Here is a 23851-nt window from a genome sequence, read left to right as displayed (position 1 = left end):
TAGTAGAGCCTAGTTTCGCCATCGCCAGTAATGTGACCTTCATTTGACCGCAGCCGCGCCATAGCCTTGGCAACGCATCACGTGACTCGCAGCGCCGAGCACCGCTGCCACCGCCGCTGGCTTGGCGCATGCGCTTGGTCATGGATGAGAGCGAGGCCGGGCCGTCTTTTCTGAGCGTTGCGCGGGAGCGGGGGGCCTTGAACCGTCGTCGGCAAGCGGAGTCTGACCACCACGCGGAAATCGCTCCGCGGGCTGCTTCACTGGAGTGGATCAGGATTGCCAAGCGCGCGAAGCTAGCGTCGAAGACTGAGGAAGAGCGAGCCGTTCGGCTCGCAAAACGCCGGAAGCGGGACCAGAACGAAAAGCACAGCCGTCAGCCTGACTTAACGAGAAGTGTATACCTAAGTATAAGAATTACAGCTAACACAAAGGTTAACCACGTGAAGTCAAGACTAAACGAGGCTAACCCAAGCTTTCGCATTGCACATCCAGGATTAGCTGAGCTAAGCCGCAGCCATTTTCTTCCATTGATTTTTTTCCCTTCCACGAAAAAGACTTTTGTGCTCTGCTGTTCGTGGCTAGCGTTTTTATTTTTTTGTTGTTGTACACAGTAATTGCTGTTTTGATCTCTATGCTTGTGATGCATGCGAAACACTTTAATCGCACTTCAGCAATTATGCCTGTATTGCCGCTTGCCCATGCTACCGCCTTACACTGTATGGGCCGGGGACCCGCCAACCTGCCCCCGCAGCCTTTTCCCTCTGTCCTTCAAACTGAGCAAAATAAAAATATTTTCAAATTTTGAAAAAAAAAAAGATCGTGGATTCTTTGTGGATAAGCTCAAGGACCACCCGTTTCTCTAGCACTATCACCGGTATTGCAACGATGAGTGCGGCGACAATATGAAAAAAAAAAATTGGAGCAGGATTTCGACTCGAGCCGTCAAAAAATCGAAATGGATCACGTGTGTGCCGACGATTTCGGCAGAGGAGCAGCCGCGGTGGATCAGCGGTTAAAGTGTGTGCGGCTGAACACCTGGTGGTGCTTCCGATTTCCGGCTGGTATGGTTGTTTTTCTGACCAAGGTGCAAAACAAAGGCTTCAGTGTGAACGATATTTCCGCGATGGTTCGCGGGTGCGCTAAATTATTCCGTGGCCACACAGTCCCAGGCGCCGAGGCCACACTTTCGCTGTGAGAGAAAAAAAGACGCGGCTTCTGTTCCCGCGAGCCCCCCGGCCATCCAGCCGAAAGTTCGAGATCGGGATTTCGCAGCCTGGTGCTCGCCATCACGATAATTTGCATAGTGATGAGCTTTGCACACCGGCCGCGGGTTTTGCGCTCTGACCCGCATTATCGATACCGACTAAACGCGCATGCGACCGAAGCGACGTCCTATAGTTTCTTTGTGCGTGTGTGTGTGTGTGCGTCTGTCCCCACGTTCCACACCATCACCCAACTTCCCCATTCTGCTTTCCATCCCACTCCTACACACTTCATTACGCCTCATTACCTTGGCCTAACTTTGGCGCATCGTGCCCCTCTCTCCTTTCATCGTGAGACAGAATTTTGTTGTGGGGTATCGTTGTGATGTACGGTGATTGATGTGCAATACTGAATAATTTCATAGGGTGATGTGTTTGACGTCCAAACTAGCCTGGCACAACAAGCGAAGGCCGCTTGCGTAAGCTTTTCTCATCTTTGCCAACGCGAGATGTTTTGTGCCAGCGTTGCTTCCAGGCCACCGCGGCGACGTCCTTTTTTCCTGAGAAAGCAAGCCAGCGTTTCGTTATCATAGTGCCCTGCCAGAGAGCCTAAGATCAAAGGGAAAATGGCCGCAAAGAGCTGCTCAGGGCCCTTATTCTGCAGGGCCAGGAAACCACGTGTGTGACCGTTTGTATAAGGGCTGATGTTACTCGTCCCGCAGCACAGTAGTCCTCCACGCGTGTCTTGGTGGCGGCAATTCTGGCAGAAAAAATGAAGGTCATCATCGCCTTTCTTGCGTTGGCTGTTCTGACGGCGTCAGCTGGACATTACGAGCTTTGCGGTGAGCAAATACTCCCAAGAATTTTTGCACCTGGATGGAAACCTATAAACCAATATTTGCTGTTAGTTTGAAAGACTTAATTTTTCGCTCAGTTTCTGAATTATGAGGCGCCAGTTTTTATGGTAGAGGAGAAAAACGAAGACACACGTGTCTCGAAATTTCGGCGCACGTTAAAAACCCATGGAGTCGAAATTAATCCGGAGTCTTCTACTACTGCGCCTCATAGCCCAGGTGTAACCTCGGAGTGTGACACCCTCACAACTTTTCAGCTACTAAATTGTATTAGTTGTGACTATTTGTAGTCGGCAAAAACCAATGTTTGGATACGGAAGCAATCAGGGACCCGAAAGAACACACCGAAAGCGACCAAGGAAAAACAGACTATGAGACAGGAGAAAATCTGAGCATGTTTTTAGCGTGTTTATTTTGCGGAAAAGTGGATGTAGTTCAGTCTTTGTTAGTGGCGTTTATGTATTCATTATTTTTGACGACCGCAAGTATTACAACGGTTCAACCGAGCAGCAAATATAGTGCACGTATGCATAATTTTTAATCTATTTCTTTCTTGTTCGAGCCATGAGAGGTACACACATCCATATGGTTGTTTTTATGAATAGAAAAATAAAGGGGGTCACAAATAGAGCTTGAACTTCACCACTGGACGTATCTCACAACCGCCGCTCATAATTTTGACTGGGAGGTTTTCTGGACCTTTAAAAAGTCAGTCCGTCTGTCCAGGAAGCCCGCATATTCCGGCCTCGAGAGGAACGAGGTGGTCTTTGAATACGCCAGAAGAACAACTGCACGGGCGTGGCCCAGCCTCTATTCCTACCGCGGGCTCGACCTGCTGGGGAGGGTCTAGTTTCCTTTCACGACTTAACCGTACCGCCCCTCCCGCCTGATCTATCCTCTGGCGAGAAAAAAAATTAGATAATTCTAACCCCTATACATGGCGTCTTCTTAAAGGGGCACTGAAGGGAATTTGTCAAGCTCCCGTTTTTGCTTGCACTGCGTAGACTGGCACGCACGCACGCACGCACGCACGCCCACGCTCACACACACACACACACACACGCACGCACGCACGCACGCACGCACGCACACACGCACGCACACACGCACACGCACACGCACACGCACACGCACACACACGCGCGCGCGCGAGCGCGCGTGCACGCACACGCACGCACACTTTTCATCGTTTATCCGGGCGATAAGACGGTATTTACTTTATAAAGCCTTAACGAAGAAAAACTACCATGCGCTGTTTGCGGCGGCAGCTCCAACTAACAGCAGTGACGTCAGTAAAAGGTGCTACGTGATCACGATGTCCAAGATTAGCATTCAAACAAGTTTCGGTTTCGGTTCTGAAGCAACATGATTAGCATCCGACGTTGGATGGGCATTCTCGATATCTCAGTAATCGGCATACCGCGCTTCTGCCATGCTGTCGGCAGTAAAATTTGTCTGATAAGTCTACCAGGACGGCTTGGAATCGTAGCAATCACTAGCCGAGGCGTACGCCGTGGATGAACGCCCTCCGCTTCACCGCAGGCGTTCAAATGCGATGCGCTTTTCCCCATCTTTGGAGCTTGCCTCACTCATGCCTGTATCGTAAAAAGCGTGTTCGCAACATGCCAAGGGTCTGTTGATTCTAGCCTGTGCCCACTGCCCGCAAGCAGTCGGTGCTTATGGCAACAGCACGCGAACGAGAACTCGCTAGCGCGTCAGTGTCAGTCTGCACGCGTTCTGCGAACTCGCTCGTGGAGCAAGCAACGTTACAGTGCAAAAATGGTGAATTAAGTACAGAAAACATCGCCCCAAAACAAAACAAAAAATCAAATTCAAAGAAAAAAAGCATGCACTAACGGGGATTCGAACTTTTGAGTTGCAAAGCAGCCTACCTATTGCCCCAGACCACTCGGCCTAGAACCAGTGCTGCCGAGGTCGGATATATAAGGTATATAATGTAAAACCAGTTTACATTTTTATTTGGTTTTAGCATTTTAAGAAGCTTAGATGACAATTTCTTGTATAGCGCTCGCGCAGTAAGCGTCCCCCAAATTCCCACAATATCTCACGTCTAGCAATTGCATTTCTTAGATGGAAAAGCGTTCGCAGATGTGTGGTCGTGCTGCTGACCGCTGTGCTTGTTCACCCACCACAAAAAAGCGCTTCCTGCACCCTAGTTCTACGCTGCACGGTAAAAGTTTCGGTTGATTTTACTTCCTTAGTTCTTTTATTAACTTCGCTGACTCTTCTCACGCCTTCAAATGGCCTTAGATTTTCTTACTAGAGTACCAGTCAGCGAAGCGTCGCATGTGCACTTGTGCAGCGCTTGTGTGGAGTGACCTGTACTTAGAGCTTGACACGGTGTAAAAACTAACAAACTAAAGGCCCATTCTTCCATTCACAAGTGTATTATGGCTTAGTTTCAACTGAGCGAACGATTGCGACGACCCGTCGGCAGCTGGCGGACTAAACACTGGTTCGACTGGCTCTGTCGGAGGATCGGCGAGCCGTGCAGTAGCGCAGTCAAGCCAAGCCACCTTTTTGTGACGTCATACGAAACGCCACAGAAAATGGGTGAGCATTCAGAGAGGAGGACAGCATATTTGAATTGATTTTTCTAGTGAATAAAGTCGCATAAACCCAGCAAGCGCATTTATCGGAAGTTGCAGAGTCCCTTCAAAGGGACTCTGCAACATTTTCGCTAAACGCTTTCACTTTTTCCTTCGCGTCGGGAAGCTTTGACGAAGCTGTAGTTATCGCCACCACGGAGCGCCACTGCGTAATTTCCTCGTCGAAGCAGATCCGCCTTCCGTTTGCGCTTTGCTTTCGTGTCTTTCTTCTTGAAGTTGGCTATCGATTGCGTTCATTGCTGCAACTGAAGAAGAGCCAGCCAATAGCCGCTAAAGCGCTGTAATGACGTAATTCCAGCCGTTTAACAACGCCCAGACCGGGAAAGATAGAAAAATCTTCGAGCAAGTTTTAAATTTTCGAGCAGTAATTTTCGGCTAAGTACTTTGCGACCCCCCAATCGAAGTACCGGATGTGTGGGTTGAGTACGGCCCGAAAGCATTTCAGATTTCTAAAAAAGTCTAAAAAGTGTTGCAGAGCCCTTTACAGTCAGTTTCACCTATAATCGCAAATTCACAGCAAAGAACACATCTCTCCAGGGGCAGTATCAGCAGTCATAATGCGACGTGAAGTTCGCAGGACCTTTTTGTTATTTTTATTATTTTTTTCCACACCCTGAAAATTGTGAAATTTTATGCGGCTATTGGCTCCATTGCACTTGGAATAGAAACGGGGGTGAGAATTTAGAATACGGGACTAAGCATGTGAGCCGATAAACAACAGAGTTTTCAAATAAATTGACTTTGTTTCAAGGGTCAAGAAAAGTGAACATATTATGTTAACAGATGGTGTTACCTTACTGTTGCAGGCTATCCCAAGCTCCACTGAAAGCCTTGGTTGGCGTGGAGTTTCCGCGATTATTTTAATGAATTCACAAAGGCGCTGACATGAACGTGATTGAGAACATTTGGAAGGAGCTTAAAAGTCAGTCTGGCTTGTGTTAATCGTAGTATAATGGCAGCCAGCCTTGAGAAGCATCGGAAAGATAACGGAAAGACCATCGCGAGCCACCAAGATACGTTGGCCGTTTGTATGTGTCTGAACCTCGGCGCACGGCCGATGTAATCCACATGAGCGCGAACTTCGCCCGTTACAAAACAATTATTTAGGATATGAATTGGTACCATGAATGAATTACAACTCTTTGTTTAAGCTGTCATCCCAAGTGATTCATTTCTTTACGAATTTTTGCAATATATAACCGATCACGCACGTCTGAGGCAGGGACTTTAAGATGATTTGCTTAGTTTGGTTTCCCTGCGTAATGAAGACAATTTGTGTTGAAGAAACTAGTAACCAGTCAGGTTAACTTTTTGAACTTTGTTGATAGCCTATATTTTGTATAGTGAAGGCAATTGCAATACCCGCATGCACTGGACCTTTTACACGACCTTTATCTGCCCATGCGCTTGGAGGTGCCGCCATTGCTTTTGGTGGCTCGCTTTTATCAGAACTGCCGCCTCTCGTGGTTCCCGTGGCCACATCGGCACTAGCTTCAAACAGACTGTGGACTGAATTCGGTGTTCACTGCCAAAGCGCCAAGTCATTGCACTGCAGGTAATTTTTATTGGCAAACGCGCTAAACTTCACCCACAGCGTACGGAAAGAGCGATCTTTGAGCATGAAGTTATAAAAATTTTCATCCTTCCGTCGAACGACGACGATGATTGAACGCGAAGGTTGCTCGTGGTGGATTCTTCGGCTGTCACCTAAGGTTCCGAAACTGTTTCAACCGCGTCGTATCACCCGCAGGCGAGGATGGACGATATTATTGTTTTTTTCTAATCTATCCGCATAGTTTATGCAAAACGCGAATGCTGAATAGACACGTTGAGCCAATGGTTTCTTCCATATCACACTTATGCCAAATGATCATTAATCGTAAAGACGTCTATGACCAAAATGATTTCCGCCCTGACTTGTATCTCCTCCTTATTAGTTGTTCACTCTTGCCCCTGTTTTAAACGAAGTGTGCATAATTCTTCATTGTGTTTAGTTTTGTTTTTCACCTTGTAATCAACTCCTTTGTATGTGTACGTAGTGGTAAATATGTGTTGTAAACATCGTTTCCTACATTGACATGTAATGCAATAAATACCACGTGGAAAACAAACAAAAAAAGAAGCGTAGCAATCCGATAGACGCCGGCTTCATAATTCGAGGGATCCAGGTTCGATTCCGGCCACCAGAAGCGTTTTAAATGCAGAGCATTTCTTAGCCTCGCCTGTTCCTGCGTCGGACGGTGTCAACAGTTCCGCGTCCGCAGCAGGTGCGCCTCTCCTTCCCTCCTCTCTCTCAACAGCAGCTGGCGCGCGCATGCGTCGTAGTCAGCCCGTTCGCTCCGTCGCGGCCTCGGCGTAACAGGTCCGTGATAGCAGCGCGGTGGGACGTGGAAGGGCACCCGCTGCTTGCGCATGCGCGCTCTCCCCCCCGTACTGCTCTCCCCCTACTGCGCGCGCTGCAAATCGGCTAGCGGTCGCTCGTGCTTCAGTCACTGCGTTGCTCCTTCCTTCCTTGGTTGACGCTCGCTCCACCCTAACGCGATTTTACTCTCCTCTCTTTACGCCACACCAACACCAACGCAACTACGACCCAACTACCCACCCTAACGCGACTTTACGCGGCGTTAACGACCCCCAATGCTCTGCATTTACTCGTGTTCCCCTCGCGGGAAGGCGCGGGAATTTTTTTTTCTCTTTCGCTTCGGTGTTTTGGCGTTACAGACGCCATAAGTCAGAACACTAAAGCTTCGCTTTAAAAAGCGGAGCACCATGTGCATGAAAAGCAAGTCTCTTGGCTATCACCGCGGGCACGCCCCGCGATGATAGCTAAGAGCACCTCCTGCAATGGTATTCAAAAGAGCCACCAATGTAGATTTTTGTATTCGCCGCTACTAGCACTGTTCCTGGAATGGAAAAGGTCCCTTATTTTTTTTCTCTTTGTTCCCTTGAAGTAAGCATGATTTTGGCAGCGTTTGCCAAATCGACCCCACAGCGTTAACGTCACAGCACAACGAACTCGCCACCGAGTGATTCGCAAACCACGGAAGTCACAGAGATTGAAAGTGGCGGCATCTCTGACGAAACGGAAAGCACACGCCGCTAAAGACTGAGTTTTCTTTAGGGTGTGGCAATGAAATGCTGGCATAAAGCATTGCAAGCACCCCTGGCGATCAGGAATGACAGCAGCGCAGTTTCGGATGACCGAATAAGGCCAGCGTCAGAACCACGGAGTAAGATAGAGAGGAGCGCCGTCTATGGCCCAGGAAAGAACATTTGCAAGGGACGATAATGTTTCCGCGCCACCGGGTGGCCAGCTTTCTCTTTGCTCTCCTCCTTTTTCGCGTTCCTCTCGTCGTTGTGCCTTTGTACCTTTGTACGTTGCTCTCCCCTTGCTCGCTCTTCGCAGCGGCTGACTGACTGAATAAACTTTAATGAAGTAAAGATGGAGGAAAGGGGGAAGGGGGGAAAAGAATGGAAGAATCATAGGTGGAACCCTTTGTCCAGGGCTCCAGTGGCTTCTGCCCGGCTGATTAGGTCCTTTCACCCGCCGCGGTGGCTCAGTGGCTAAGGCGTTGCGCTGCTGAGCACGAGGTCGCGGGTTCGATGCCCGGCCGCGGCTGCAGCTTTTCTGATGGAGGCGAAAAGCAAAAACGCCCGTGTGTACGAGATTTCGGCGCACGTTAAAGATCCCCAGGTGGTCAAAATTAATCCGGAGCCCTCCACTACGGCGCGCCTCATCGCCTGCGTTGCGTCGGCGCGTTAAACCCCACAATCAATCAATGATTAGGTCCTTTTGGATCTGTAAGTCGGGGCTGACGAGGGCGGCCTCCCATGATTCATGGGAAATTAGTGGCAGGTTCTTTTGGTGTTGGGCCCCTGCCCAGAGGTGTGGGCAGGCCCACGTGGCATGGAAGAGGGTAGCAGTCTCTCCGCATAGCCTGCAGTCTTCTGTGTAGTCGGGGTGCTGTTGTTGGAAAATCTTCGCCCAGCGAGATTTATGTATGAAGGTGTTCGTTTGAATCTTTGTTTCCCTTCGCCGCGACACCTGTCTTCTAACATGTCAAGCTCTGCGCGCAATCACGAGACACGCGTGGAATCTAAATCACCGTGCGCGGCCGCAATGAGCGGCGGGGTAATCGCACACCGCCACATATGTGACGACGGCTTATTAGATGCGACGCATCTCTTTCACTCGCCTTGTCCCTCCGGCGTCGTCCGGCGTAGTCCGCATCCTTCCCCCATTCTCATCGCCGCGCCAGCTGCGCGCTCGCGCCGCTCTCACCGCAGCGCCATCTGCGTGTTAGCGCTCGCCGGCGCTCGCTCCGTCGCCGTGCCAGCTGTGCGTGGGTGCGGGTTAGCGCGCAGCTTGCGCTCGGTTGACACATGCGCATGCGCTGCTATGCGCTGCTCTCTCTCATTCCGCTGCATATAAACGCGGTAACTGCGCCGCCCCGCTCAGGCGTTCCGCCGCCGCTCCGCCGATGACATCCTCCGATGACCACCGATGATTTGAATGGAGACTAACAGGCCTTCTATCGCGATGGTCGGCGCAACCGTATCTTATGCATACACGCAGCGTTTACGTCCGCAGTTGACATAGGCGTGCGGCAATGACGCATACAGTTCCACACAAGAAATTAACGGCTGCCGCCTTGCCATGAATATGAAAAGGCGCTGCCAGCGTCATTAGACGAACAAAGAATTTCGAACGCTATCTTTGCTAACACGCGTCGTAACTTACGGCCCGATGTTCACTGTCACTGTGCGGTCGTGTAATCTTGTCGATGCCGCCAGCGCATATCGCCAGACGCATTGCTAACCTACGTGTTCGGATGACCTGGTTTGTGAAAATAAAGTTGTTCTAGAATAAAGAGCGAAGCCGGATAATGACCTATATTGCGTCATAAGAAGTGTGTGCGTGTTTTCAAAAATTACATTAATTTAAAATAATTTAAATTAAATTTGTAACATGTGCTGTATCTACACCTCTCTTATTATCTTGTCTTATTAATGGCGGCATCGACGGACGTCTGCCCCCTGCATGTCGTAATTGTGAAAGTATGAATGGTCCTTCTTTTTTCAGGATACAGCGACACCAGGCTACGCCTAGTGTCTCAGTGCATCGAGAAGAATGCATCGATGGGGGTACGTAAAACGTCTCTGTAATCTGAAAGATTAAAAATGAGAGGCTCGTTCTACGCAGTGAATCCGTACTCCGCGAAAGCGGGCTGACTTAATTTCTGCCGTAATTGGTCTCTAACTGTTTATGTTTTTGTGTCTCTGGTTATTTCTCTTAATTTTATGCCGCTTCAAAACAGCCAAACTACGCACATTATTCCACCGCGACGGCTGCGCCACCGACCTTACTCTGGACGCTGTGGCAACCTTCGTCCCCCACCTGCACACAGCCGAGACGGGACAGCGTTTTCATGCTGTCACGACCTTCTTTAACTCTATAAGCTCGATCGAGTGAGAGGCTTCGCACTCCGACAGAACGACGTTTCCTGTCAACAATTTTTCTATGCCGCCGGTCACCGCTGCCGTTAACGCATGCCGGTGTCCCGAAACCACAGCATATTCAATTTCTGGTGACACATACCCAAGGATGTCAAGCTTCATACACCGGCGGCGTGAATCTAAGAGTGGGGGCCTATACGCTCACGCGCAAAAGTTTTATTTTTACTGTTTGAGCGACAGAATGCGAAGGATTATTAACATAAATATCTATCTGATTAACCCTTTTATTAGGATTTGGTCAGCCATCTCGGAGGGAGTATCATCTCCGGGGGTGCGCTAAAGCAAAGAGGGATTGATCTGCCGAAACTGTCAATTTTCTCTAATTGAATGACATAAATTATGTCATTAGCTGTGTTTTGAACGCTTGGACAATCGTCCCATGTCTTATACCGATCTTAAATACAAGTTTGTTCTCTACAAAACAGTAAGGAGCTAAAAGGACAAGTAGCGTAAAGATAAGCATAAGGTGTATTTGGGAAGACGGGAGCAATTCTCCGTTGTCATTTCATTACCTAAGGTTTCACTGGGTGCGTGAGCGACCAAAAGTTTTACTGTCTTAGAGCAGCAGTGGGAAAGTGTGTCAGTAATTTACACATTTATTGGGTCGCTTTTTTATTTATTGACGGATCGTGGTACGGAGTGCAGGGATAGCCTTCAAGGAATTACGAGGAGATCACCCCATCTGAAAGCAGTGTGAGACCCTTGCTTCACTTGACATAAATGTCGCATGTAGTCTTAATATCTTTTCTTGCGCTTGCAGCTGCAGATCGGACTGCTCACCGCTAGGAATGCAGTGAACTGCCTCCACGACGCATGCCTGTACCGGAAGCTGTGCGATACGGGAGACATTGTACGTGACGCACGATCTCCTCGCGGCATTTCGCAGCAGAGTGGCTTGTTGGGCTAGTTGGTTAAATTGCATGTCGAAACCTTCAAAAAGCACAACACTTGAAAAAACAAAAAAAGCTACAGAAACACACCGAACACAGGACGAGCGCTCGTCCTGTGTTCCCTCCGTTTATGTCGCTTTTTTTTCAAGTGTTGCACTTTTTTAAGGTTTCGGCATTTCGCGTTAGATTCTTTTAATTCCCTAGAAGAAGCTTCTGCGCTTATCTGTTGATACGAGTGCTCCCTCGTTTATTAATTACAATTGATATGTCACAATGAGTTAAGTAAACACTGGACTAAAGTTTAAAAAATACAGTGTTACTCGATGCTAAAACTAGTTCTATAACAGCAACTGCTTCCAAAATCTACATGGAAGTAGTTAAGTTGCATAACATAACTGCTTTAAAAATCTACCTAACGGACGCAGTTTTGTTTGGTCCACTGGTAAGTTACTGTGACTCTTGCAAACACACAAAAATCCCGGGCCATCTCCACTAACGTGAAACCTGGGGAGTGGCAAAGCATGCAGTGTATTAGTGTATTCTTGGCGCCTTGGCATTTATGCCAACGGAGATGAAACCGTTGGGAGGTAGAGGTATACAACTTTGCTGGAAAAGTCTCTTGTCTTTGAGGCACGAAGCTCTATAGCGCGCGGCGTAAACGAGTTTACTGGTTTTTTTAAATGCAGGGCATTTCAGTAACTCACGATGTCACCCGCGTTGACGTCCGTAGTCCGCACCGTCGCAGCCCTCCCTACTATATAAAAAAAATACTATCCGGCGCCCGGTTTCGATCCCTCGACCCTGCGGGCGGAACGCAATGTACATGGTGCTCTATCCACTGCGCCACAAAGCCGACACAGAATGGGACGCTAAGAACGCGCCTTATATCGTTGACTCATTCAAATTACTGCTGATGAGCGCTCTCTCGTCAGCAGTTGCCACAAGTGCAACAACATTAACGTAACGCAAACTACTTAACGTCGTGCGCCCCCGGAAATGCACTGCATTTGATCGTGCCCCTCGCGAGGGGGATGTTTCACTGCGTCTTCTCTCGGTCGCGGGACCCGTGGCGCCATCTGGCGGAGGCGCGGCACAACTCGTAGCACTTTGAAAAGATGCGGCGCCAGCCAGCTGTGTGTGTGCGTGCCGCACTTGTATTAGTACCGTGACGACATGAGACGACAATTACGACGACGACGACGACAGGAGACGCCAACAGCCCCAGCCCCTGAGTGGCTTCGCCCCTAAAAATTTGAACCTGGCCAGATGTCATTTACTGGCAAGGTATTAGGCCCAATACCTCGCAGCTTTGTATAGTCACACGCGTCGGATCTGACCACTCAGCGCAGTTACATAGTGCCTTGGCTGTGAAGACTTACGGGACCTTTTAAATGCAGAGCATTTCAGTAACTCACGTTGTCACCCGCGTTGACGTCCGTAGTCCGCACCGTCGCACCCCTCCCTACTATATAAAAACAATACTATCCGGCGCCCGGTTTCGATCCCTCGACCCTGCGGGCGGAACGCAATGTACATGGTGCTCTACCCACTGCGCCACAAAGCCGACACAGAATGGGACGCTACGAACGCGCCTTATATCGTTGACTCATTCAAATTACTGCTGACGAGCGCTCTCTCGTCAGCAGTTGCCACAAATGCAACAACATTAACGTAACGCAAACTACTTAACGTCGTGTGCCCCCGGAAATGCTCTGCATTTGATCGTGCCCCTCGCGAGGGGGATGTTTCATTGCGTCTTCTCTCGGTCGCGGGACCCGTGGCGCCATCTGGCGGAGGCGCGGCACAACTCGTAGCACTTTGAAAAGATGCGGCGCCAGCCAGCTGTGTGTGTGCGTGCCGCACTTGTATTAGTACCGTGACGACATGAGACGACAATTACGACGGCCAGATGTCATTTACTGGCCAGGTATTCGGCCCAATACCTCGCAGCTTTGTATAGTCACACGCGTCGGATCTGACCACTCAGCGCAGTTACATAGTGCCTTGGCTGTGAAGACTTACGGGACCTTTTTAAGGTTTAGTTCATGACTCCATCCATGGCCTCAAAAGAAAGCAGCGATTTAAAGCGGCAGGAGGCGCGCGGAAGCCTTTTTATGGGGTCCTGAAATACCCTTCGCCGATACATAGATATACATTTAACCAAATAAAGGAATTCATTAGTAATCACCTCCTTCAAGAATTTTGTCAAAGCGATGAGTATGAGCCGAGAAATTGCAAATCGAAAACGGCACACTGTAGCCAAGGCGCGCTTGCTCCTCTTTTCAGCCTTCTCCTCGCTGTTGACGGGGCGCGACCGTTCTCTCACATGCTGCTTCGCTCCTCAGAAGAGATGTCTCCAACCATTTGTGGTTTTGCACGTTGGCTTGGTTTTTCTCCGCTGATTGCATTTTTAGGTGGTTCAGAAAGGCAGTTTCAAGCGGTGGAGAAGTGATCACGAGTGCACCGGTTACGAATGCTTCATCAGCGGCACGGGGAGGATTGTATGTGTTTTGTTCTCTTTCGCGCAGCGCGCTCACTGTTATCCGAAAAGCGGCGCGTCACATGTCGCCCCCGCTGATGTGGGGCCCTGTTTTGCGGTGTTGCGGTAATTCCTGCCGGCGGCATGTCAAAAGGACATGTTAAAGCGGCAGAGAACCCGTGCACAAAACGTGCCAGTTCTGCAACCGCTTTCACTTTCCCTTTCACATTCATAAGCGCTTTCACTCGTTAGTTAGCGTTTGGAAGCACTGCGAAAGCTGTAGTTAGCGCCAGTACATAGCGGCACTGCGTGATTTGCTCGTCGCAGCAGATACGCCTTCCGGTTCGACTCCCGGCCGCGGCGGTCGCTTTTCCGTTGGAGGCGAAAAGCAAAAAACGTCGCTGATTTCTAGATTTCGGCGCACGTTAAAGATCCTCAGGCGGTCAAAATTAAACCAGAGCCCTCCACTATGGTGCGCCTCATCGCCTGTGTAGCGTCGGCGCGATAAACGATGCAATCAATCATTCAGATACGCCTTCCGTTCCTGCTTTGCTTTTGTGGCATTTTTTTTAATGTGGCTATCGAATGCGTTGATAGCGGCAGCTGAAGAAAAGCCGGCCAATGAACATTACACCGCTGTAATGACGTAATTCTAGCGGTCGAAGAAGGCTAACACCGGGAAAGAGAGAAAACGCTTTTGAGCAAGTTTCCAAGTTATCTTATGGGCACAGAGATGTAATTTTTGGCTGAGGTACTTTGCGACGACCCAATGTAAGTACTGGAGGAGTTGGTTGACTACGTTCTGCAAGCATTTAAGATTTTAAAAGAATTGAAAAATGCGCTGCTGGGTACCTTTAATCAGTCGCGATGAACGGCGTACAGGCACAGAGCCAAGCAGCGGCGCACTCAAGCAGGGTGCACGCGTGTTTTGCAAGCGGGTAATAGAGTAAAAAAGGTAAATTATATAGACCAACACGATAGCACGTGAGCGGGCTGCAGGAAGCGCTAATTAACCAGAGGAGCAGCTGCAACCCTCCGACGCTGAGCAGACGATGCTTCTCTTCGACGGAAGAGCGAGAAAAAAGCCGTCCGAAAAAAAGCCGAGAAAAAAAAAAAGAAAAGGATATCTGCTTCGTGACGCCCACCGGAGAATCAATGACGTAAATGCGTTTAAGAGGCAGTTTCGAAAAACACACAGGTAAGAGTGAGAAAGGGGTTACAAACTTTGCAACGAAAGTGTGTGCTTTCCGTCACACGTAAAAAAAAAGTTATACTTGGCACAGATGACGTTGACCACCCAACCGAACGACTGTGCTCGTTCGTCTAATGTGCTCAAAACGCCTTTCAGGACCCCTTTAAGACAGATGCTGGCCCATTTGCAAACGACCTGATCGTTCTACCGTATTTACCCGATTCTAACGCGCACGTTTTTTCCGAAAGAATAGGCCGAAAACCGCATGCGCGTTAGAATCGGATACAAAACCGAAACGGCCGAAACAGCGGAAATTTCGTCCCACCCATCGCCATCGCCATCTCAAGATGGCGCCAAAGCTTTTAGCAACGATTTTTCGGACGCAGCAAGCCTAGGCGCCTAGGCTTTTCTATCGGAGCTCACACAAATCGTCAAATCGTTTCTCTTGCGCGCTTGATAACAGCAATGGCAGCAGCGGCTCCCACGCGTTCAAAACGAGCGGTCGGCTGAAGCGTGCACCTCTGGAGAAGCTCTCGGGACGGGCGTGCGAGGCGTGGGCCACGATCCCATAGACCATGGTTGAACGTTCGTTCAGAAGTGTGGCATCGCGAACGCGCTTGAAGGCACCGAGGCCGAGATGTTGTGGTCAGCCGAGAGCGACGAGGAGTGAGATAAGTGAGATTACTTCGGGAAATAAATCGCCCATTTCTCTCGCATTCGTTTGTCTGGGTCACAAAGTACCGTGCACGTTACAATCAGAGGTGCATGTCTTTTTCGTTTTTTTGCCAGGAAAATCGGGTGCGCGTTATAATCGGGGGCGCGTTAGAATCGGGTAAATACGGTAACTTGCACAGCTGCATAGGTACCGAATTTTATTGAAAATGCTATAATTAGACGAAGCCCGCAATGTCATATATCGTAAACGACTCCGCAATCTACATCCCTCTCTGGCCGCCCTTCCGTAAACCACATCACCCTGCGGCCTGTCCGCCAGCTACCAAGAAGAAGTGAAGATAAAGAAACCACTGCAGCTAGAACGTTTCGAGGTCGATAGTTCAGTGTTCGTTACGGCCGGGGGGGGGGGGGGGGTGCTGCAAACCGTTCACGGCAGACGTGACGCCATGACCTGAACTGACGTCAAATGACAAAGGAAGGCCATTAGTGATATTGCGAACGAAGTAATGTCACCTGTGTTTAGGACATCGCACCCAGTTCCAGTGGCGTCGTCCCGCCAGAAGTTAGTTGCAGTCACAGAGCAAGAACAAGACAGTGCATCAGCGGTGAGCGACGAAATACCCTATTTGCACGAGTGTAACGTGCCCTGGAAACCACAAAAATAACTTGGCGCCGATTCTATCACGCACACGAAATATTGCCATAAACGAACGCCTCAACATGGCATGATACATTGAGTGTATATTGGCAAACAGCTTGATGTAACCCGCAAGTACAGGAAATCGACCATGCTTTGGGCCACTAAACCCCTTCCATAAAGCTTCGCATTAAAAAATGCGGTACCTTTTTTTTTCACCAATCACGAACACATGAATCCGGGACACCTCATGCGTGGGACGAGTGCTGCTGAGCACGAGGACGCGGGTTCGATTTTCGGCCGTGGCTGCCGCTTTCCTGATGAGGCGAAAAGCAAAAACGCCCGTGTGTACAAGATTTCGGCGCACGTAACGATTCCCAGGTGGTCAAAATTATTCCGGAGCCCTCCACTACGGCGCGCCTCATCGCCTGCGTTGCGTCGGCGTGTTAAAGCCTACAATCAATCAATCTATCATGCCCGGGACGACTCCCAGCTCCATTCCATTTCTTCCAAGATGATTACTTTGCATTTAAACGACGCAGTCGTAATGATACCATGTGTTTCTTTATTGTTTTTCTTTTTTTACGGCTCGACGCTGGCCGAAATTGAGGCAGCATTCGTCTTATTTAAATTTAATGTAACAGAGAAAATAACAAATAAAGACGTGCAACGCAGTGAAACAAGAATTTCGCACACATTGCCAAGGAGAAATTCGGGTTCTTCAAAATACTGTGAATACAGTAAGTACATTAAAGTATATTTAATATGACTGGCAGCAGTGCCCCCCCCTCCCCTGTAATTGAAAGGAGGCTGGGCATGCCAATTGTTGGTAAGACCTTACCAACAAGCCAACAATGACGCTTGATTTCTCCCTCGTGCCGTCAAATTCACAGGACACCTATTTTTAGATTATAAACTTTGCTCTCGTAGTGTTGCAGTTGACCTAACATACACCACAGTTAGCGAACACTTGTTTGGTGCAAGGCTTCTACATCAGGCTTTTGGCACGCCTTCGGTGTCAGGCGGAGAAACCAACCCGTAAGTTTCACCATGCAGTGAAGCTTGAAAGTTTGCAAGTCTTGCGTCAGAGCAAACATTTCTTTTCTACTATTTGTAAATTTCAAATATTTGAAACAGTGCTGCAAACAGAATACCAAAAACTAGTCGTGAAGTATTCGAAGTTGCGAATATTCAGACGCCTTCAAATATACTGCCTGGTCGCTTGAGTATAAGTGTGTAATAAATCTATAGAAATAATGTCATCAGTGAAAGTTAAAAATGCCGTAAGATGTTTATTATGTAAGTTAAACGCGTTTATTTGAAATCATTGGTAAGCGTTGAGTGGAGTTGATTGGATGGTTAACCTCTTTGTCTTCCGTGTCTTATCTCCTTCCTTCCTTTACCGGATGGGCATTCGTAGGGGCATGTGCTGGATTATACGATGTGTTGTGTTGTAGTATGTGTGTGCTTGCAGGCATCTGTAGAACGTCTTTGTACTTAAAGGTTTGTGAGGGAATCCGGTGGGTCTTTTATGCTTTCTAGGAATCCCTCGGTAGTAAATTTGTAAGCAGCAGTGCGTGCCGCCTCATTCCCTCATAGCTTAGCGAGGCGTAATGCCCAGATGATATAGATGATCGCTAGTTTTTGTATGCGTTGTACTCTATTTGAGGTGTGATACGTCCGTTTTTATAGAGGAAACATGCTTGCTGGGAGTCAGTGGTGGTGATGGTGGAATCTGTCAAGGCTATGCTTGCATCTAGGTTTTTGTAAGGTTGTGGAGGTGGTAGTGGTGAGTGTGGTGGGCATCAGGGGTTTCTTATGAGTCGTTAACATCAGACGCCCCAGGGTTTTGGGCTTGAATATGCATCACCACAGTGAACTGAGTGAAGGCGGCTATGCAGGCTAGTTGGGACTTCATCGTGGAAATTTTGCGTAAATGCCAAGCATGACTCAAGGAAAGGATAGAGGCAGGAAAGAGGCGCACTATCAAGGAAGCTTCATTTCCCTCTGAGAGTGATTACAAAGCACACAAAAGCCTCAGGTGGCACTGGTTTAACACCACGTGTAAAAAGCAATTACAGCTGCTGCACACTTCACACTAATCATTCAGTAACCTATAATGCCTCTGTCTCCCATATTAATCACATAGGCCTCAAAGATTTCTCGTCCCTGCTTTGTGCAATACAATTTCAGCATTCTCGTCATATCAAATTCTGGCATTCAGCCGCCTGGTGTGCATTGAGTCTTGGAGTGGACCATCAAATTGATTTCTGTTCCAGTCGTCAGCAATGCGGCATGCTCCCACCACCGCCTGTTAGGGCAGTGCCTTGTCTGTTCTATGGGCCATCAAGATACATTGAAATACGAACAACAAAGCACGTGACTTTCAGTACTATTATGAGCAATATGAAAGGGAACAGAGGAACGCATAGAAAACACCCTCAGACCCAGCTATGCGTGATACGCAGCGGCCGCCGTCGGAAACAAAGTGGAAAGGGGGACGCTGTTCTAACAACTGTTCCCATCCCCGCCCTGCGTCTTATCAGCGATACCATATTATCCACAAAATGACGTAAGCTGCTGGTTTGCAGAAATGCCAGCGTGGTGGGAGTGCCAACAGTTAGGGGAAGAACGCCATCCTTCCCCCTTTAATTTTCACAGCGCCATCCGCGTATCGTTCCGAGTCTGTTTCGAGGCTGTTTGCGACGCGTTCCCGTGTTCCCTTTCATATTGCTCATAATAGTACATGCTGTGCATCATTGTGACGGACTGTGTAGCCACAATAGGAATAAGTTACAAGAATTTGTGTCCAACGTTGTTATGGAAATAGCATTTCAGTAGGGTAATTTGGCCTACAGCTGCATTTAGTGCTGGGTCCCGCTACGGTTACCAACCTTTGTCGCTGTGTAGGATTAAGCGGCACACGACGAAGACTGATAACGGAAGCACAAGCGGGCACCAAATATTGTGGTGGGCGAAATCAATATTCCCACACACCGCACGGTGCTCTCTCAACACCAACATGCAAGTTGGTCCAACTGGGAGTACACGGATATCCAGTACCGCCCAAAGAACAGCTACAACGTGTCCCCTTCCACATTCGTCAACACAATTGTGCAGCTCCCGTACCTCGAAAAAAGCACCCCATTGCAATAAAGCATGCCGGAAAGCACGGGTTGATGCGGTTGCTAATCTCGAAGCAGTAGGGAATTCTACGACGCGCTACACGGACGCCGCACGCTACACCTGCAAACCCGCCCCGGCAGTCACGGTGGTGGACCACCAGGGAACCCAACTCATACCCGCTACGATATGCACCACACCTACAAACACTTCTGAAGAAATTGCCATAGCCCAAGCAGCCACACCAATATGCGATTACCGCACAGGCATCACGGACTTGCAAGTCGCACGCTGCAACTACCAGCTGAGCCACACATCATCATTCGTGCTCAAAATTCACAAAGAGGCCATGCAGACCAAATACAAGTTTTATTCGAAAGATTTGGTGCTTGATAGTGCCCGACGCTTTTCCGGCAGCAGATGATGCTTTATTCATTGAGAAACTAATGAATTTGAGTTAAAATTTTGATTCTCCAGACAAATCGATTGTGTATTTCGTGACGTCTGCGATGATGTAACAAGGTCATGTTTTCCAGCGAACGGTAGTGCACTAATTACTCTGCGACATACTGTGGGACGCCTTTTTTACTGTTATTCCTCATAGATGGCTCCACCACACTGCGCAGGGATGCTGTCTGCTTTTGCTTTGTTTCTAACGGTATTTGCCCTTGGGTTGTTTTTGTTGCGGTAGGTAGTGATCGTTTCGTGGAACATTTGGTATGTTCGAGAAACAGGGTCAAGCAAGTCAATGTCGCATACGCCAATTGGCCTGTGTCGTGTGAGAGAATTCCAAAGCGCCAGACTGCTGTGCAGCTATACCTAGCATAGTGTGCCCAGTACCAACAGTAGTGCGCATCGGTACTTCAATGTTTCCGTGTACTTTTATAACTTCCAATGTTTACCCCACCATCCTTATTGCTGTTAAAGTAATATGCATTGCATTTAATCGAAAAGAGCTCGTAGTGCAACCTCTGCCTATGCTGTTCGCTTTTGCCCGGCTCAGCCAATCGCACAGCTGTGCATATTACGGCATAGGTTCTAGTGCGGGAAATGAGCTAGAGAGCCGCGTGGCCATTCCATTTTCCCTTAATTACATAGCTTATTTGAGCAACTTTACGTTGAGTATGACTTTAACGAGGCCATCTTTCAAGTGAACCAAACTTATGTTTTGTCTGTATGGCTCCTTTACGACCAATGCGCAGCTTCCCGACACCTATATAGTTTGGACCACTGGACACGAGTCCCTCGACAGCAATGAGGCAGCGCCTGTCGCTGCCTGATTAGTAATTACACACCCTCTGGGCCATCTCCGAAGAAGGCTTAGATCAGGAGAAGACACCCCACACAATCAATGGTTTTACGGACATCCTCTCAGACTTTGGACATGAGCATCAAGAGTTCCCTCCACCCCAACCCCACCTTTCCCGAGCCGAGGTGACCACAACATCCTTTCTCTTTTTGCACCATGACTTTTCACATCATTGCGGGTCAGTGACAACTGGCAAAGCTCGTAAGGCATTAAGTTGTTAAACAAAAAACAACACGCAAATTTAAAGACAAGCATTAAAAACATCTTCAGCAAGTGCATACCCCTACAGAGACTATGTGACTTCACAGCGTTTGAACTTCGGCCAAATATTTTGTGCTGGTGCACAAGGGCAGCCAAAAGGTTCATTCAAATGGAACCGACAAATTATCCTTATTTCACATGGTCAGCATACCAAAGTACAACAACGAGCGCCGAAATTGGCAAGTCCAGTGCAAACAAGTTCACGTACAGAAAAAAACAATGTGGTGTTTGCAACAACAACAAAAAAGAAGTAAATTATTTAACCTTGCTCTTTGGTATTTTTGCGCATGAAACAAATTATATTCAAGTTACAAGTCAATTCGCCGTCAACAGTGGCCACTGGGTATACATAAAACAATGTGGTGTTCACGACTGTATTTTGTGTACGATGACCTACAGAAAATGAAATCTCCTGTACAAAATCTCCTGTACAAGATCGCTTTCTCTGTTTTTTTTTATGTCTAGTTGGCGCATGCACAGTAGGGCTCGTCTACCATTCCTGAACGTCAGATGCGGGCGACAGCTTGCTGATTTCGATGACAATGTGGGTCGCCATTGTTCACTGAATTGCTTAATTTCCGTTTGGAGCTCGGGGTGTCGATTTTAACAGCGGAGCGGTTGTACAAGCTGTAATTTCGTCGTTGCAGGATAGAATACCAAGAAAATTCCGAGTGCTTGTGAGCACGTGCCTCGCGGCGACCGCCGAGCGTCCTCGGCACGCGCAAGGGCTTGAGCAAAAAAAACCCTGTCAGGAACACGGAGGACCGATAAAATGGCGAGTGGTCGTGAGTACGTGCCTCGCGGTGAGCGCCGAGTCCCCAGCTCACGCAGTTGCTTTAGCAAAAACAAAACAAAAAAAAAAACCTCTAGCGCTGAAGCACTACCACGCATGTAAAAAAAAATGCTTCAGCGCTAATCCTGAAGTTGAAAAGACCCTAATTGGGACAGGTCACCGCGACCACCGCATTCTGTAGAGGCCATTATGGATAATGGGAGATATGGCTACGAGAGCGCCCATCCTTCCCGAGACGATTTTCCGATCCCGCTACCGCTGCCTCGAGTCGATGACGAAGAGCTGGTAGAAGTATACAATTCTGAGGATGATTTTTCATCCACCACTCACCGTGAAGAAGACGACGTTTTTGATGCATATGACGACGATTACTAGCACCGGAACAATGAAAATAAACAATGATACTGAAACTTAACTGTGTCCAGCAACGCTCATCGACAACAGCTTCGTCCTTCAAGTCTTGCGCGTGAGTGCAAGCTTCCCTAAATTTGGGGGTTTATTGAGTTTTCAGTCCCATTCTAACGCGCAAGTATTTTTAAGCGCATATTTTCATACAAAGGGGTGCGCGTTAGAATCGTGCACGTACGGCAGTGGATCTCTTGGTCGAAGGCAGACCGTACAGATCATTTCTCAGTGAAACGGTTCTCGTTACTTCGAAAATTATTAAACACCCCAGCGCTTCATGACCAAATCATGTCCTGGTCACAAGTTCCTGCGATTTTTTTAAATATAATAGTCATTCTTGGGTTACTTAAACATGACAATTTTGGTCGGTCTGTCGGTATGTCTGTCCCTCGATTCAGTCGCCCTGCCAAAATTTAAAGGAACTCTTGAACGAGACTTTTATATGCGAAATATTTCCAGACTACTAAATCTGGTGTCAGTGTTCATACTTGTCAAAATTGTTGAGCAAAAAGACAGCCTAAGGCATCTTTGAGGCAAAACATTCACACATACGCGATATTTGCATGGTTCTTTTAATTACAATGCACGGCTGCGGGATGTTTGCAATAGCAAACAAAAAAATACGCTGAGAAAAAAAATGTTTTGACCTCAAAATAAAAAAAGCGATCCCGGCGCCCCCTTGTAGCAGTGTTCCAAGTTCAACAGTAAGACAGGTCCCAGTAGATGGCGCGAGCAGTCGAACGTGGCAGAATTGAATTGACTCAAGCACACGTCCAATGTGTTTGTTGTGGGAGGAGCGAAACAGGAGGGCAAGAGCGTGAGACGTGGGCGTAAAGAGAAGAGACGCATTTACATGGCAAGGGCTGCAGTTGCAACAAATTGAGCAGATATGCCGCATTTTTTTACGAGGAAATGTCTGCATTTTATCGAGTGGTACCAGAGCTGATCTGTGCTTTTTTTCTTTTGGCACATACAGGGAAAGGCCCTTGAACAGTACTTTTCGGTAAGTCCTTGCTTTGTTTGTCGTATTTGGGTATCAGAGTCGTTTACTCGTGCTCTTTATCATCAGGTGTCGCGGCCTTCACAATATCACATTTGTGACTTTTTCTGTTCGTGTTTCACACCCTTCTAGATTTGCTCACGAGAAGGCTGTATTTAAACTCCAGTGCTAAGTTCACGACCCGCGTCAGATATACAGACCTTACGGACGCGCAGACGCGCAGCTACTGAAGCCATCACTGACGTTTCTGAGTTGCGAACAGGGCAGAAACGGAATTGCAGATGCAAATAGCCAATGTTAGCAAGTCTGGAGTACACGTTATTAAGCATTTATGACTTCCTCTCCACCTACAGGCTGAGCAGATCGAAGAGCTTCATGAAGTGGCCCATTCTTGCGAAGAGTGATGTCTCCAGAGTCCAACCCAAGGATTTCAGGAGTAGACGTTGAATAAAATCACTTGGCATCAATATTTCTCCGTGTCTAATTTGCTCATATTTCGTGACTTTTGCAGAAGATTAAAGAGAAAGCGAGATGTGTTTTCAGTAGCAAGCTGGGAGCAGAAAAGATTCTATTATAAAACAGCTAATGGCAACTGATGTGAACAGCGTGCTGTGCGTTTATTGCTGAGACGCGAGGTAAGCCTGAAACGACGGCGGGAGCTGGCGAGACATGGCCCGGTCCGCCAGACGAAAGAATTACGAGGGCGCGGGATGGGGAGAGAACTTATAATTAACCACGAGATAACACTAAACGCCAAGCATGCCGGTTGTACGTTTCTCGTCGTCCGAGGACACTCTATGGCCGCAGCGTAGGTTTGCACCTACGACGAAGAAACCGATGGACGGGTCGCAAGCTGAGCAAGAAACTTCGCTGTCCTGCTTTTA

General features: G+C 48.3%; 1 protein-coding gene across 1 annotated transcript; it reads left to right on the top strand.

Annotated features, from left to right (window-relative positions):
• The first annotated feature begins 1886 nt into the window (after positions 1–1886).
• LOC144144069 (antimicrobial peptide microplusin-like) lies at positions 1887–23434 on the top strand. The gene is made up of 5 exons (XM_077675494.1): positions 1887–2044; positions 9770–9831; positions 10964–11053; positions 22944–22970; positions 23321–23434. Exons 1-5 carry the CDS (start codon positions 1975–1977, stop codon positions 23369–23371), a joined length of 300 nt encoding a protein of 99 aa, XP_077531620.1. The 5' UTR covers positions 1887–1974; the 3' UTR covers positions 23372–23434.
• The last annotated feature ends 417 nt before the right edge of the window (positions 23435–23851 follow it).

This window comes from Haemaphysalis longicornis, unplaced genomic scaffold (assembly GCF_048455015.1).
Source record: "Haemaphysalis longicornis isolate Haplotype H1 unplaced genomic scaffold, Haemaphysalis longicornis Haplotype H1 scaffold_1, whole genome shotgun sequence".
Lineage (NCBI taxonomy): Eukaryota > Metazoa > Arthropoda > Arachnida > Ixodida > Ixodidae > Haemaphysalis > Haemaphysalis longicornis.
This window is presented reverse-complemented; position numbering and strand designations above follow the sequence as displayed.